The sequence below is a fragment of the Oreochromis niloticus genome, linkage group LG7 (assembly GCF_001858045.2).
Source record: "Oreochromis niloticus isolate F11D_XX linkage group LG7, O_niloticus_UMD_NMBU, whole genome shotgun sequence".
NCBI classification, from domain to species: domain Eukaryota; kingdom Metazoa; phylum Chordata; class Actinopteri; order Cichliformes; family Cichlidae; genus Oreochromis; species Oreochromis niloticus.
This window is the reverse complement of record NC_031972.2, coordinates 31,374,787-31,387,366: the sequence shown is the minus strand read 5'-3', so window position 1 is coordinate 31,387,366 and position 12,580 is coordinate 31,374,787. Positions and strand designations below refer to the sequence as shown.

The 12,580-nt window shown below is 39.9% G+C and overlaps 1 protein-coding gene across 1 annotated transcript; it reads right to left on the bottom strand.

The window, feature by feature from the left end:
• Positions 1-816: 816 nt before the first annotated feature.
• On the bottom strand, positions 817-12,038 carry slc30a5 (solute carrier family 30 member 5). The gene is made up of 16 exons (XM_003440077.4): positions 11,509-12,038; positions 9,995-10,117; positions 9,617-9,683; positions 9,296-9,381; positions 7,115-7,202; positions 6,586-6,673; positions 6,393-6,469; positions 6,048-6,218; positions 5,675-5,963; positions 4,436-4,644; positions 3,400-3,557; positions 3,179-3,308; positions 2,715-2,985; positions 2,410-2,636; positions 1,968-2,096; positions 817-1,073 (listed from the first exon to the last, which is right to left on the bottom strand). The coding sequence occupies exons 1-16, from the start codon at positions 11,577-11,579 to the stop codon at positions 903-905; spliced, it is 2,355 nt and encodes a 784-aa protein (XP_003440125.1). The 5' UTR covers positions 11,580-12,038; the 3' UTR covers positions 817-902.
• Between the last annotated feature and the right edge of the window lie 542 nt (positions 12,039-12,580).

The window sequence follows — 12,580 nt, the reverse complement described above, 5'->3', positions numbered from 1 at the left end:
TGATGTATTCTCATACACACACCGGTCACATGCATGCGTAGGTAAGCGCCCTAACGTGGACCCTGTACTTGTATGAAGTAGCCCATCTAATGTCATGGTAACAGAGGTCTGATCTTCACCTGATCTTGGATCGCTCCAGCTTTAAGCCTGGAAATGTCAGAGTAACCTGCGAGTAAATTAAAAATAACAGAAGACTGTAACTGTAACAAAAAAATGGAAACAAAGTGAAGATTTATCTTGTTCCTATACCTCTCCAGAGTAGTTTGTTATTGTTTTTGATAAGATCAAGATAATGTTGCCCAGTTTTTCCATGTTAACCTGACGTGTGCACATAATGTTCACCCAATCTTGCAAGGAGATTAAGAATCCTTCCCAAAATTCCAGTTTTTTAGTCTTTTCAAAGCTGAATCAAGCTAAACATCTACGGTAACAATTTTCCCTTCTTGAGTTATCGATTCAGAAGATATTTAGAAAATTCTACCTCTGACCTTGACTTCAAGGTTGCGGAAATTCTAATTTGTCTGAGATTTTTAGTAGCTACATCTAGGATATGAATACAAAAGCCTACATCACTTTCAAGCCAATCGGACTAACAAACCTAGATTATCTTTAGAGTCTGATTGGGTTTCATTTTTTTCCTTTTAGAATAAAGTTAAAATGTCAGTTTACTTGGAGACAGAGTGTCTGCCATCATTCATATGGTTATAATTGTGGTTTGACATGATAAACCAATCCCATAGCCTCTCTGGTGTGCTGTGAGTCTTTGGTACAAGAAACCTGAATTGTGACATTGGGTAAATAAAGACGACAGCAAAATAAAACCAATATATTCAGATTTATTTAAACCACATACGTACACTGTACATATCAATGAAAACGGACTTGTAAGCGTTTCTTTTGGTCTACATGATGCACGTCCCGTCGTTCAGGTACTTCATGGACTCCATCTGCTGCGTCATCGCCAGAACTTCGTGAAACCCGGTGCTGAGTCCTGACATGTGCTGGAAGTACGCCTCCTTCTCCACCTGCACCGACAAATTGTTCACGCCGGCTTCTTTCAAAATGGCGGTCACCTGTTGAAGACCAGAATTACAGTCCACCATAAAAATCCTCAGAGCCAACAATCTAGCCTAAATGTACCTGTAAAACCTCTCTTTTTTTACATTTAAATATTTAATAGTAAATAAATGTGCATAAACATATTCTAAGAAATTAACTGAACACAACACAGAAAAAAGAGCAGCATGTGAGTGAGAGAAAATATATTATTAATGCCCCCGTATGAATGCTTTTTGAAGCTTTAGATGCTCTAACGGAATATAAATTCTTAAATTAATGTTTAGACAGGTTTTTTTTGCTCTTGCAGTATTCTGAAACGTCTACATCAGTGCTGGTATAGGAGGAGAAATCAAAACCGGAAGCAAAGAAATCTTAGATTCTTTTTTCCTCCACTACATTTATTTTTTTACATTTTAGTTACTAAATATTGTCCAAACTGAACGTATTAACGCTGTAACACCAAGTTTATCAGATTTGATGCTTGAGGTTTTGAGACAGTGTGATTTTTTTCCCCCTGTAAAAACCTGATGTTTACAATCTGACACATGCAGTGCATTTGAGCAATGAACTGTACAAAAATGCCTAGTGTAGGAATAATTATACAAATTAAAACTCATATATGCAAACTGACATTTAATTTAGTCTTTTTTTTGTTTTGTTTTTAATTTGTCAGAAGGTTCAATAAAAACTCAATTTTTTTTTCACGGTTCAGGTTTTACAGGATAAATATATAACTGTACTTCTTATTTATGCTTTATTAATATAGACTAAGTAACTACCCAGTAATAAACCAGGTGTGCCATTACAAACAGCCAAGACAATGTTTGGTATTCATTCACCAAACACTAGGATTCATTGCTGTAAAGTAAAACATCAGTATTAATTCTAATTCTACAGTTTGTGCCAACCTGCTGAATGATCCTCTGCTCCACCACGTCAGACATGACCTGGAGGTGGATGGTCCCGGCGATCATGTTGGCTGAATGCCTCCAGAAATGAGGGTCTCTGTACGATAAAACTCCTTCAATTTTCTCAATCTGAAACATGAAGAAAATTTAAATCAGAAATTTTTTTTGAAAGTTCCTATCCTGTCGTTTATGTCCACAAATGTTATATACAGAATCCGCAGCCACGGCAGAGTCCAAGCTGTAATTAGGAACTAAAAAATTAAAATAGGTAGGAAGTAGTGTAACCTGGTAAATTATTTTCTCTATTTGTGTACTAGCTTTCCAAATTTCATTGATCCTGCAAACAGATAAGCAGTTCTCAATACAGATGCTCTTCCTCTCATGCACGTAGAAAAAAAATTTCACGACATTCTGCTGAGCAACCCCATCTAGATCTCCTCACCTTTTCCAGCGCATTGTTCAGGTCCTTCTCGTGCTCTGGGGGAGTTCGCAGAAGCAGAACCTCGCAGGAGTCCTTCAGCAGAGGGATGACACTGAGGAAAATGAGAGTGGCAATGAAGAGCGAGCATATGGGGTCAGCGATCAACCAGCCGAACTGCCGGATGAGGATGGTGGAGATGATCACGCCAACGCTGCCCAAAGTGTCGGCCAAGACATGGAGAAAGACACCTGGAGAAAAATAAATCAATATCATGACTTTATCTAGCTTTATGTTTCTCACCACAGACCACGTTCTCAAACACACACCTCTCATGTTGGCATTCATGCCTCCAGAGCCGTGGGAGTGCCCGTGGCCGCCATGCCCGTGGCCTCCGTGTGAGTGCCCGTGACCTCCGTGTGAGTGCCCGTGGCCTCCGTGCGAGTGCCCGTGACCACCGTGGCTGTGCTCACTGTGGGAGTGGCCATGATGTGAGTGCCCGTGGTCATGTGATGAGCAGCTTTTGCCGCCATGGGAATGAGCGTGACTGAAAGCGCAGATGCCCACCAGGTTGACGAGTAAGCCTCCAACAGACACGGGCTGCAGAGAAGGATGAACAGAGTTCAAACCAGACGAACACTTTCATATCGTCTCTATGATATCCAGCTGTACTAATCAGTATAAGATCACTCCAAAACTGACAAGATGCCACCAGGAAATATTAAAAGGCGTGATTTTAGTGACCAAAGGTAAGAAGGATATTCACATGGTGTGGTGCACGCATTTTACTCACCGTCAGCATGTCTGTGTTTATGTTGGGAGGATCCAACAAACGGGTGACCGACTCCACAAAGACAAAGAAAGCAATGACCATCAGGAACAAGCCGTTGATGAATCCGGAAAGAATTTCAACACGACCGTACCTGCAAAACCACAAAACACTCAGTTCATTAAGAATCCAGCTGGAGGTGATGTTCTTCAATTTTACGATCACAAGTTCTTGATGGATTTTACCCGTAGGAGAAGATCCTGGTGGCTTTCCAGCGGGTCATGAGGGCAGCAAACAGGCCCAGAACTAAAGCAGAGCAGTCGAACAGCATGTGGAAACCATCAGAGATGAGTCCCAGGCTGTTGGTCCAAACGCCATAAAACAGTTCCACAAAGGTGAAAGCCTGAAACAATGCAGAGCAACAAAAGTCTTAAGACATACCCGCAGAGTGTGTGCGCCTAAACGCAGCAGGCGAGTCTTTCAACAGCTTGAAATGCTTTAATGTATTAGATAAAATATTTAAGATGATCTCCAGATGTGATTATCTAATTCTTTTATTTAATTGACAACTGGAAATTACTTTTTTTTTTGGCATTCTGTTCAGTCAGATGCAATCCTTTGTTCTCACGGTGGTGTAGATTTTATTATTTACTTATTAACTTGTGCATTTCATTTATTCCACCTGTTATACTTTTTTAGTTTAGTTTATTCTGTATTTTTTTAAGAAACAGGCACAAATCAAATATTCATACACACCCATCCCTCATTAAAAGACTATCCATTCAAAATATAAGCACAGTATAAGAATCAGGATCATTAAGGGTTAAGAAATGTGGAATTTCATTAATGTTGACATAAGCGTTTCTTTGAATAGGTTTGTAAAAGTAAAATATGTAAAATATTAGCTTTTAGAAGCCAGCAACTGTAAAATGTTAGACTGCTCCTCAGGTCATTGAACCCTTTATGACATATTTTCAATCCACAATGGCAGCTATGATCTTTATTACTAAGATTCATTTTAGCTGGAAATCTCATTTCCAGGCACAAATGTCAGTGAGATGTAGATCAGATCCTATTAAACAGCTGATATTAAAGACTGTAAGCTCAGACGTGTGTTTTTCCCCTTCATTTCTCCTGTATACGCCGATCCGTTTATGGACCTCTAAGAATTCACGTTCTGCTTTCTGTTACTATTGTGGTTCGGGTACGGAGCTCTTACTTTGAAATTAGACGGTCTAAAATGTGAAACATCAGAACAAAAATAAGCAACTTCCTACACACCAGGTTGAGACACAGGAAGTAGAAGATCTGTCTGGAGTCATACTCCTCCAGGATCTGTTTCAGGGAGTCTTTGATGAATCGTGGAAGGGACTGGGATGTGTGCTGCAGGGCGTCACCCATGAAATTGTAGAGAGGTGTCCCTTCAGGGGAGTAACCCACCAAGGTGCCCTTCTGACCTTTCTTTGAAGGAGATGAGAGAATATTGGACGCTGCATGGAGAGAGGAGGGAGGGTAGAGAGGTGTAAACAGGGGTTTTTGTTATTATTATCCATTTCTAATTAGTTTTTATTTATTTTTTTCAGTTCTCAGTTTAGTTCCAGTTCGAGAATGGGTTTGCTTACTTGTGGTTAGTTTTTAATTAGTTTCAGTGTTAGTTTTAGTCTTTTTTTTGAGTATTATTGTATGAAGAGCATGTACCAGTACAGGGATTACAATAAAAATAAAAACATTTTGAAAACAGTGGACTCACAGTCTTGTTTAGTGACTTTACTGAGACCTCATCAGGCAAGTTTTGATAACAAAGTTTTTATCAAAAGAAAAAAAAAAAAATACTAACACTAAGGCTATTTTCTCTCTATTTTTTTAAATTTTGGTTAGTTTTCCCAAGTCCACAAAATTGTGTCAGTTAATTTTATTCATTTATTTTAGTTGATTAAAATATTTTTCACATTTGGCTTTTTTGTTTAGATTTAGTTAACTATAACAACTTTGGCGTAAACCCTGTTTAAAGACCAGGTTTTGACCCAAAAATAAATAAAACCCACAGTGTTTCAGAAACACTTTCACTTTACGTAAAAGACAGGGACAATGTTTTTTTGTATTTGAACAGATAGAACAAAAATTCCTGGAGAAAGACAGATGTAATGTTTTGTTTCTATACTAACTTCAGGTTAGTCCCTGCCCGGGTTTTAAAGGATGTAAAGGAGGCTGGATTCTGAAAAGTCAGAGGTGCCATATCTGGTTTTGTGACTGCGTTTTCTCAGGTGCTGCTACATTTTACTAAATGTTGCGATGCAACAACTTTCTAAAATAGGTCTTCACTTTTGTGTAGCACTTCCTGAGAGGTGTTTACTCCATTTTTTCAAATCCCATCACGCATTTCCTAAAATGTCTGTTTTCTGTAGGCAGTGTCAATTAATTTTTGTTTTTTTGTTTTAAGTCTTTCTCCCCATTTAATTTTAACTGTTGAATTCAAAATATGAATTAAAAGGCAGGTAAAACAAATTAGCCGTTACTCACACATAATGAAGAAGATGGCGCTAACCAGCACTCCACCGGAAAGCACGTGCTCTGTGCTGCCGTAGTGCGCTGGTTTGCTCATGGAGCGCAGCTGGTCAGTCAGCGGGTGAGTCCAGAAGTTGGCCAGCAGCAATGCGCTGAAGAAGAGGGCCAAGGCGCCATAACGGGCGCACCTCGGCATCTCCATCTTGGCGCTGCAGATGGCCTCAACGTAAAACTCCAGGATCATGACGGAGAAGATGATCATCCCGAAAGGCAGGACGAGAGAGGACCACGACTCCACTTTGCTCTGGGGTTGAGATGAGATTCATCGGTTTACAACACGGGGAGCTAAACAACAAACACATTTCATTAGGTGATCTGGTGCACGTACTTCTGTGGTCGCAGAGAGTACTATAACCCAGGGCAGCAGCACCAAGGCAGAAACCAGGTTGTCGAGGGCATAGAGACGTTTGGCACCGCCAATCTCCACCGACAACTTCCTGGAGACCGTGTGGAAGCCGACCTTCAGACACAGGGAGGCCACCAGCAGCACAACACCACCCTGACAGGAAGTACAAGTACACATTACCATAAACACAAATATATATGACAATAAGCAACTGAATCAGATAGAAGGAGCACAAATTCTCTTTCTTCGGTGGTAAAATGAATTAATGACTGCAAAGCCAATATTTAGAAAGAAAAAACATGAAGGTAAGGAATAAGCTTTACTCACTTTGTGATCTGCTACCCCTAAAAATGAAATCACAGTGTACAGGAAGTGGGTGAGAGCGCTGTCATGGTGTCCCTCAGCTGGTTATGAGGGGAATCAAGGCAAATGCAGCAAAGGACAGAGGCATAACAATGCAACACAAACACATAAACTAACAAACACTGAAAACAGACTAAAGTGTCGGATCAAAGGATACGGTGCTCGGCCATCTTTGCCATGAGATCATCGTTGTCAAAGAGGAGCAGGCAGATCACAGCGATGATGAAGAAAGCAGCACCTCTAGTCTGCACAAGTCACAGCAAAGTAAACACAAATGCACATTATAAACACTTAACACACAGAGTTCAATCAGTTACCTTTTTCAAAATAATGAGTGTTTCAGCTATTATTATTCGCCAATTTGGTGCCTCTTTGCCTGCTCTATAATACCCTCTGTAAATGTAATTTATCTGCAAGGATGGACCAGTTCTTAAACTGCATATGGAGGAGACATGTGGCTTGTAATCGCTCAGTTACATTTCAGTTTATAATTTACACAAGTTTATATTTATAATGAAGATTTGTTTCCTTTGCACAAGGAAATAAATACAAACACTACCCGTACTTTTCAAACATCAGGAAATGAAGGAACAAACATGTTACAGAGATAAAGCGCTCATATCGTATAACCACAATCACGCCGACGCTAAAAGCAGTTTCTGCCACGTGAATTTATGGCCTCCTACCTTTGATGGCCCTCCTCCTGAGTTTGTGAAGAGGACACCAAGAAGAGCAATGACCACCACGTCACTGTGCTCAAACAGCAACAACGTTCTGTGAAAGACACAATTTTAATTATACAGGGAGTGCAGAATTATTAGGCAAATGAGTATTTTGTCCACATCATCCTCTTCATGCATGTTGTCTTACACCAAGCCGTATAGGCTCGAAAACCTACTACCAATTAAGCATATTAGGTGATGTGCATCTCTATAATAAGAAGGGGTGTGGTCTAATGACATCAACACCCTATAATTATTAGGCAACTTCCTTTCCTTTGGCAAAATGGGTCAAAAGAAGGACTTGACAGGCTCAGAAAAGTCAAAAATAGTGAGATATCTTGCAGAGGGATGCAGCAGTCTTAAAATTGCAAAGCTTCTGAAGCGTGATCATCGAACAATCAAGAGTTTCATTCAAAATAGTCAACAGGGTCGCAAGAAGCGTGTGGAAAAACCAAGGCGCAAAATAACTGCCCATGAACTGAGAAAAGTCAAGCGTGCAGCTGCCAAGATGCCACTTGCCACCAGTTTGGCCATATTTCAGAGCTGCAACATCACTGGAGTGCCCAAAAGCACAAGGTGTGCAATACTCAGAGACATGGCCAAGGTAAGAAAGGCTGAAAGACGACCACCACTGAACAAGACACACAAGCTGAAACGTCAAGACTGGGCCAAGAAATATCTCAAGACTGATTTTTCTAAGGTTTTATGGACTGATGAAATGAGAGTGAGTCTTGATGGGCCAGATGGATGGGCCCGTGGCTGGATTGGTAAAGGGCAGAGAGCTCCAGTCCGACTCAGACGCCAGCAAGGTGGAGGTGGAGTACTGGTTTGGGCTGGTATCATCAAAGATGAGCTTGTGGGGCCTTTTCGGGTTGAGGATGGAGTCAAGCTCAACTCCCAGTCCTACTGCCAGTTTCTGGAAGACACCTTCTTCAAGCAGTGGTACAGGAAGAAGTCTGCATCCTTCAAGAAAAACATGATTTTCATGCAGGACAATGCTCCATCACACGCGTCCAAGTACTCCACAGCGTGGCTGGCAAGAAAGGGTATAAAAGAAGAAAAACTAATGACATGGCCTCCTTGTTCACCTGATCTGAACCCCATTGAGAACCTGTGGTCCATCATCAAATGTGAGATTTACAAGGAGGGAAAACAGTACACCTCTCTGAACAGTGTCTGGGAGGCTGTGGTTGCTGCTGCACGCAATGTTGATGGTGAACAGATCAAAACACTGACAGAATCCATGGATGGCAGGCTTTTGAGTGTCCTTGCAAAGAAAGGTGGCTATATTGGTTGCTGATTTGTTTTTGTTTTGTTTTTGAATGTCAGAAATGTACATTTGTGAATGTGGAGATGTTATATTGGTTTCACTGGTAAAAATAAATAATTGAAATGGGTATATATTTGTTTTTTGTTAAGTTGCCTAATAATTATGCACAGTAATAGTCACCTGCACACACAGATATCCCCCTAAAATAGCTAAAACTAAAAACAAACTAAAATCTACTTCCAAAAACATTCAGCTTTGATATGAATGAGTTTTTTGGGTTCATTGAGAACATGGTTGTTGTTCAATAATAAAATTATTCCTCAAAAATACAACTTGCCTAATAATTCTGCACTCCCTGTACAGCTGTGAGTCTGCAGACACTCTCATAAACACTTGTAGGAGGTAGGGATAGCGTAATAAGATAGAAATTATTCACAAAAAGTTCAATTAAATGCAGAAAAACTAAAGTAAACAAGTAAAAATCTAAACAAAAGCCAATAAAACGCCATGTAACAAGCTGAATATAATACAAGAACAGCTCTGTAAAGTAAAATACTTGCTTACTACATTAAATTACCACTTTAAAGTAGCTGTGTAAAATGAGATGCTACTGTACTAACTGAAGAAACATGCAAATATAAAGACATAAAGACAGGTGTCAAATAATTCTAGTGGAAATTCTGCCAGGCAAAGCAGGGTTGTGTCCTTGTACACCTCTGGCTGACCTGACTGTCTTGTTTCTTTCAAGAGACCACCAAACAACCATTTTTAGTCCAAAGAAACACAATGAGACTCGGGGAGGGATTTGAACTGTTTTTCCTGCACCTCTAATGCTGCATTTTGTTTTATTTAACTACTGTTTAACTACTTCTTACCTAAGAGGTCCACAAAGAGTTAGGCCGAAGAAGCCCAGGAGGGATATGACACAGCTGAAAACAGCATGCTTTAACAACTTTATCCACTGCAAAGAAAGCAGATTCATCAACAGACATTAACACAATGCACAAGGTGTTTTTTTTCCTTTTGCAAAGCCAGACTTAAAATATCTTAAGCATGACATATATAAGAAAGGCTATAACAAAATCACCAAATATTTAGCAAACATTCACGTGTTCAAGCTAATGAACAACAGGAAAAAGAACAGGAAAATTAGAGGTTGAAAAACTGACAAATTTAAAAGGTAAAGTCCAACAAACCTGTCTTTTTGAGATGACTTTTCCAGATGAAAAAGGTTTTTGGAAAAAAAGCAGAAACACTGCACTCCTAAGACCAAAACAAACAACCAAAAAAAGTATCAGCATGTTTTCACCATCCATAAATACAAAATTAGCAAAAGGTCTTGGTGAATAATCACATTTTGTCTTTTAACTCCACCTCAAAAACCTCAAACTCACTCACTGCAGCTGGTAACACGTTCAGCTGAGATGATGGACATTAAATATCTATTCATCGCTCTTATTGAGCAAGTGTGTGAAGTCAACAAAAATTGACCAGAATAACTGTAATTAAGATTTTTGTCACTACAGAGCAGCCCTAACTAACAATAATACATAAAACAAACAAAGAGTACTTACCCTAATTTCAGTATGAAGATGAACTGAACTATGTGAACCACTTTGAGGATATCGTATGACTCAAAGATCCCAAGAGCTTTGAGGACCTTCGAGATGACCAGCAGAACAATGTACCTGGTTAACCTGTACAAGGAAAGAACACACTACACATTAGTACAGACTGTGGTGATAAGAGTAAAATCAACTGTCATTTACACTGATGCCCCTCCTAAAATCTAACACCATCTCTTTTTGTCTTGACCATATTAGAGGTAGAGACAGGTAAAAAGAAAAACTTTAATTCACTGATGGTTTAAAGAGAGTCTGTGTGTTCCTTTTTTGCATCTCAGACTTTCAACATAACAACACGTCATGCCACCTACAGAAACACTGAAAATTATGCAGTGATTGGATTCATTAGTCATGGGCAGGAGAAGGAGTACAGAGCACTAGTTGAATGATTTTAGACATAGAGAGACTCTCTAAGTCTTTTGTGGTGTGATCTAAGACAGCGGTCCCCAACCCCCGGGCCATGGACTGGTCCGTGAGTCGTTTGGTACTGGGCCGTGAGAGTTGAGACTCGGGTGTGAAATGCATGGTTTTCAGGGTTTTAATCGTTATTTTTTACCGTTTTTTATCATTAACTCTGTTTCCCTGGGTGTTTTCCTGTGTTATTATTACATCTTTTTTTGTACCGGTACTGGTTTTATGCTGTTTCTGTATTTATCTGCGATACTTTAAAGGCCGGTCCGTGAAAATATTGTCAGACATAAACCGGTCCATGGCCCAAAAAAGTTGGGGACCGCTGATCTAGGAGGAGGAATGATCTGCTTTTGAATGTGAATAAGACCAGAGAGATGGTGAACAACTTAAGCTGTGCATATCCTGGGACAGGATGTTGATGTGGTGGAGGAATACAAGTACCCATGTGTCCACATCTACAACAAGATGAACTGGAAGTCAACGACAGAGGGTGTATAGAAGAAGAAAACGATCAAGCTCTATTTCCTAAGCTATAGTTTGAAGATTTTCTCAGTTAGTTGTGGTGAATGGAGTGTAATGTGCTGTGGTCTGCTGGTGATTCAGCATCACAGCCCGTGACACAACAGACTGGATAAACCAATTCTTAGACAACCCCTGATAATTTTTAGATGTCCACTAAAACATAGCATGCTAGAGTCAATCTTGAAGGTTTTTATACCAACATACCGCTCAGATTAAGGGCATAATTAATACTAATTAATTAATAATACTTAATAATAATGTAATGACTGTTAGTTTATAAGTAAATCTGAACACTTTTTGTCATAGTGTTCTTAACTATGGTGTCTGGTTGCAAATATCGGACACAACAAACAATGGGAAATAATAATGGGTTTTCCACTGCTGTGGACAATTTATAGCGTAATCAATTCTTCATAAACGCTAACATATGGACTACAGACTCATGGATGAGATTTGACTGATTCCGTGACATAAAAACAGTTAAATCAGTTTAAACTGACTGAGTTTTTAATGAAGGGTGGAGAACATACCTGGAATCGGGCACTTCGACCATCCCCAGCTGACCCCCTGAGAGCACGTTGCTGCTGTATTTTTCTTCCATTTTCAAGCTCCCCAAACCACCAGCTCCACTCCACCGACAGTTACATCTGTTACTTGTGCATCGTTTACATCGCTGCTGGCGGGAGAGTCAGCTTAAACTACTGTCTGTTCACTGCCGGAGAAAATAAACGGGCTTCTTCTGCGTCCTATTCATCCTCCCGTCAGTGTCTGATGTGTAAACTACAATCAGCTGGTAGCCTTGTTAGCGTATTAGCCGGCTAGCTAGCCACTTTTCCCCCAAAGTTTCCAGTGGCGTCACGTCCTCGGTGTACGGTTCACGTGACCCAGGCGCATGTGGACTCGCGGTCAGAAAAAGATAATGAAAAGTTATGAGTCTGAAGTGGCCGCAATAACTGAGAAAATCCGCAATGACAGGATAAAGAAAATCAAACACCCAAGCTGCCCGTGTTGCCACGACACTTCCGGACACGGTAAACTGTCCACGTCACGTGCAGTTATTCGTCAGCCTTGCGCCTGCGCAGATGATGAGGATAGGGTTTTTTTTAAACTTTATTTAGAAAGTTGTTTTATATACTTTTTATAAACATTTTCGACGTTTCTTTCTTTCTTTCTTTCTAGAGAAACATACAAACATATTTTAAAAAGTTGTCCTGTGTCGTGTCCTCCGTTTATGCTGTGTGCTCCTCTGCTTCGCCTGTTCGGTTTGTTTTTCTTCTACTCTGTATGTTTTTGTTTCTCCTGTGGGTTTCCAGCAATGAGTTTTGAGTTCATATTTTGTCTCCTGGGAGACGTAAACCAAGTGCTGCTATCTGGGACCAAATGCTGCTTACCACTCAGTGTTATGAGCAATTTTTTAACCAGATGCAAAACATACCACATTTCTTTTCAGTCCTTTCAAATAAAAGTCTCATACATTTTGGCATTGGAGATTTGGGTTTTTTTTGTTGTTGTTTGTTGTTGTTTTTTGTTGTTGTTGTTTTTAAAAAAGCATTTTGTGTTTTCAAAGCACTAAAAAAAATGTGCATGATATTAACCAATTCA

What these genes read in the sequence shown, in the direction of transcription:
- slc30a5 (XM_003440077.4), bottom strand. Translation starts at nt 11,579, where the DNA reads ATGGAAGAAAAATACAGCAGCAACGTGCTCTCAGGGGGTCAGCTGGGG. An exon ending in GGCAAAGATGGCCGAGCACC is followed by an intron (nt 6,470 to 6,585) that starts GTATCCTTTGAT and finishes CCTCATAACCAG; the next exon opens with CTGAGGGACACCATGACAGC. An exon ending in TACTCTCTGCGACCACAGAA is followed by an intron (nt 5,964 to 6,047) that starts GTACGTGCACCA and finishes TCTCAACCCCAG; the next exon opens with AGCAAAGTGGAGTCGTGGTC.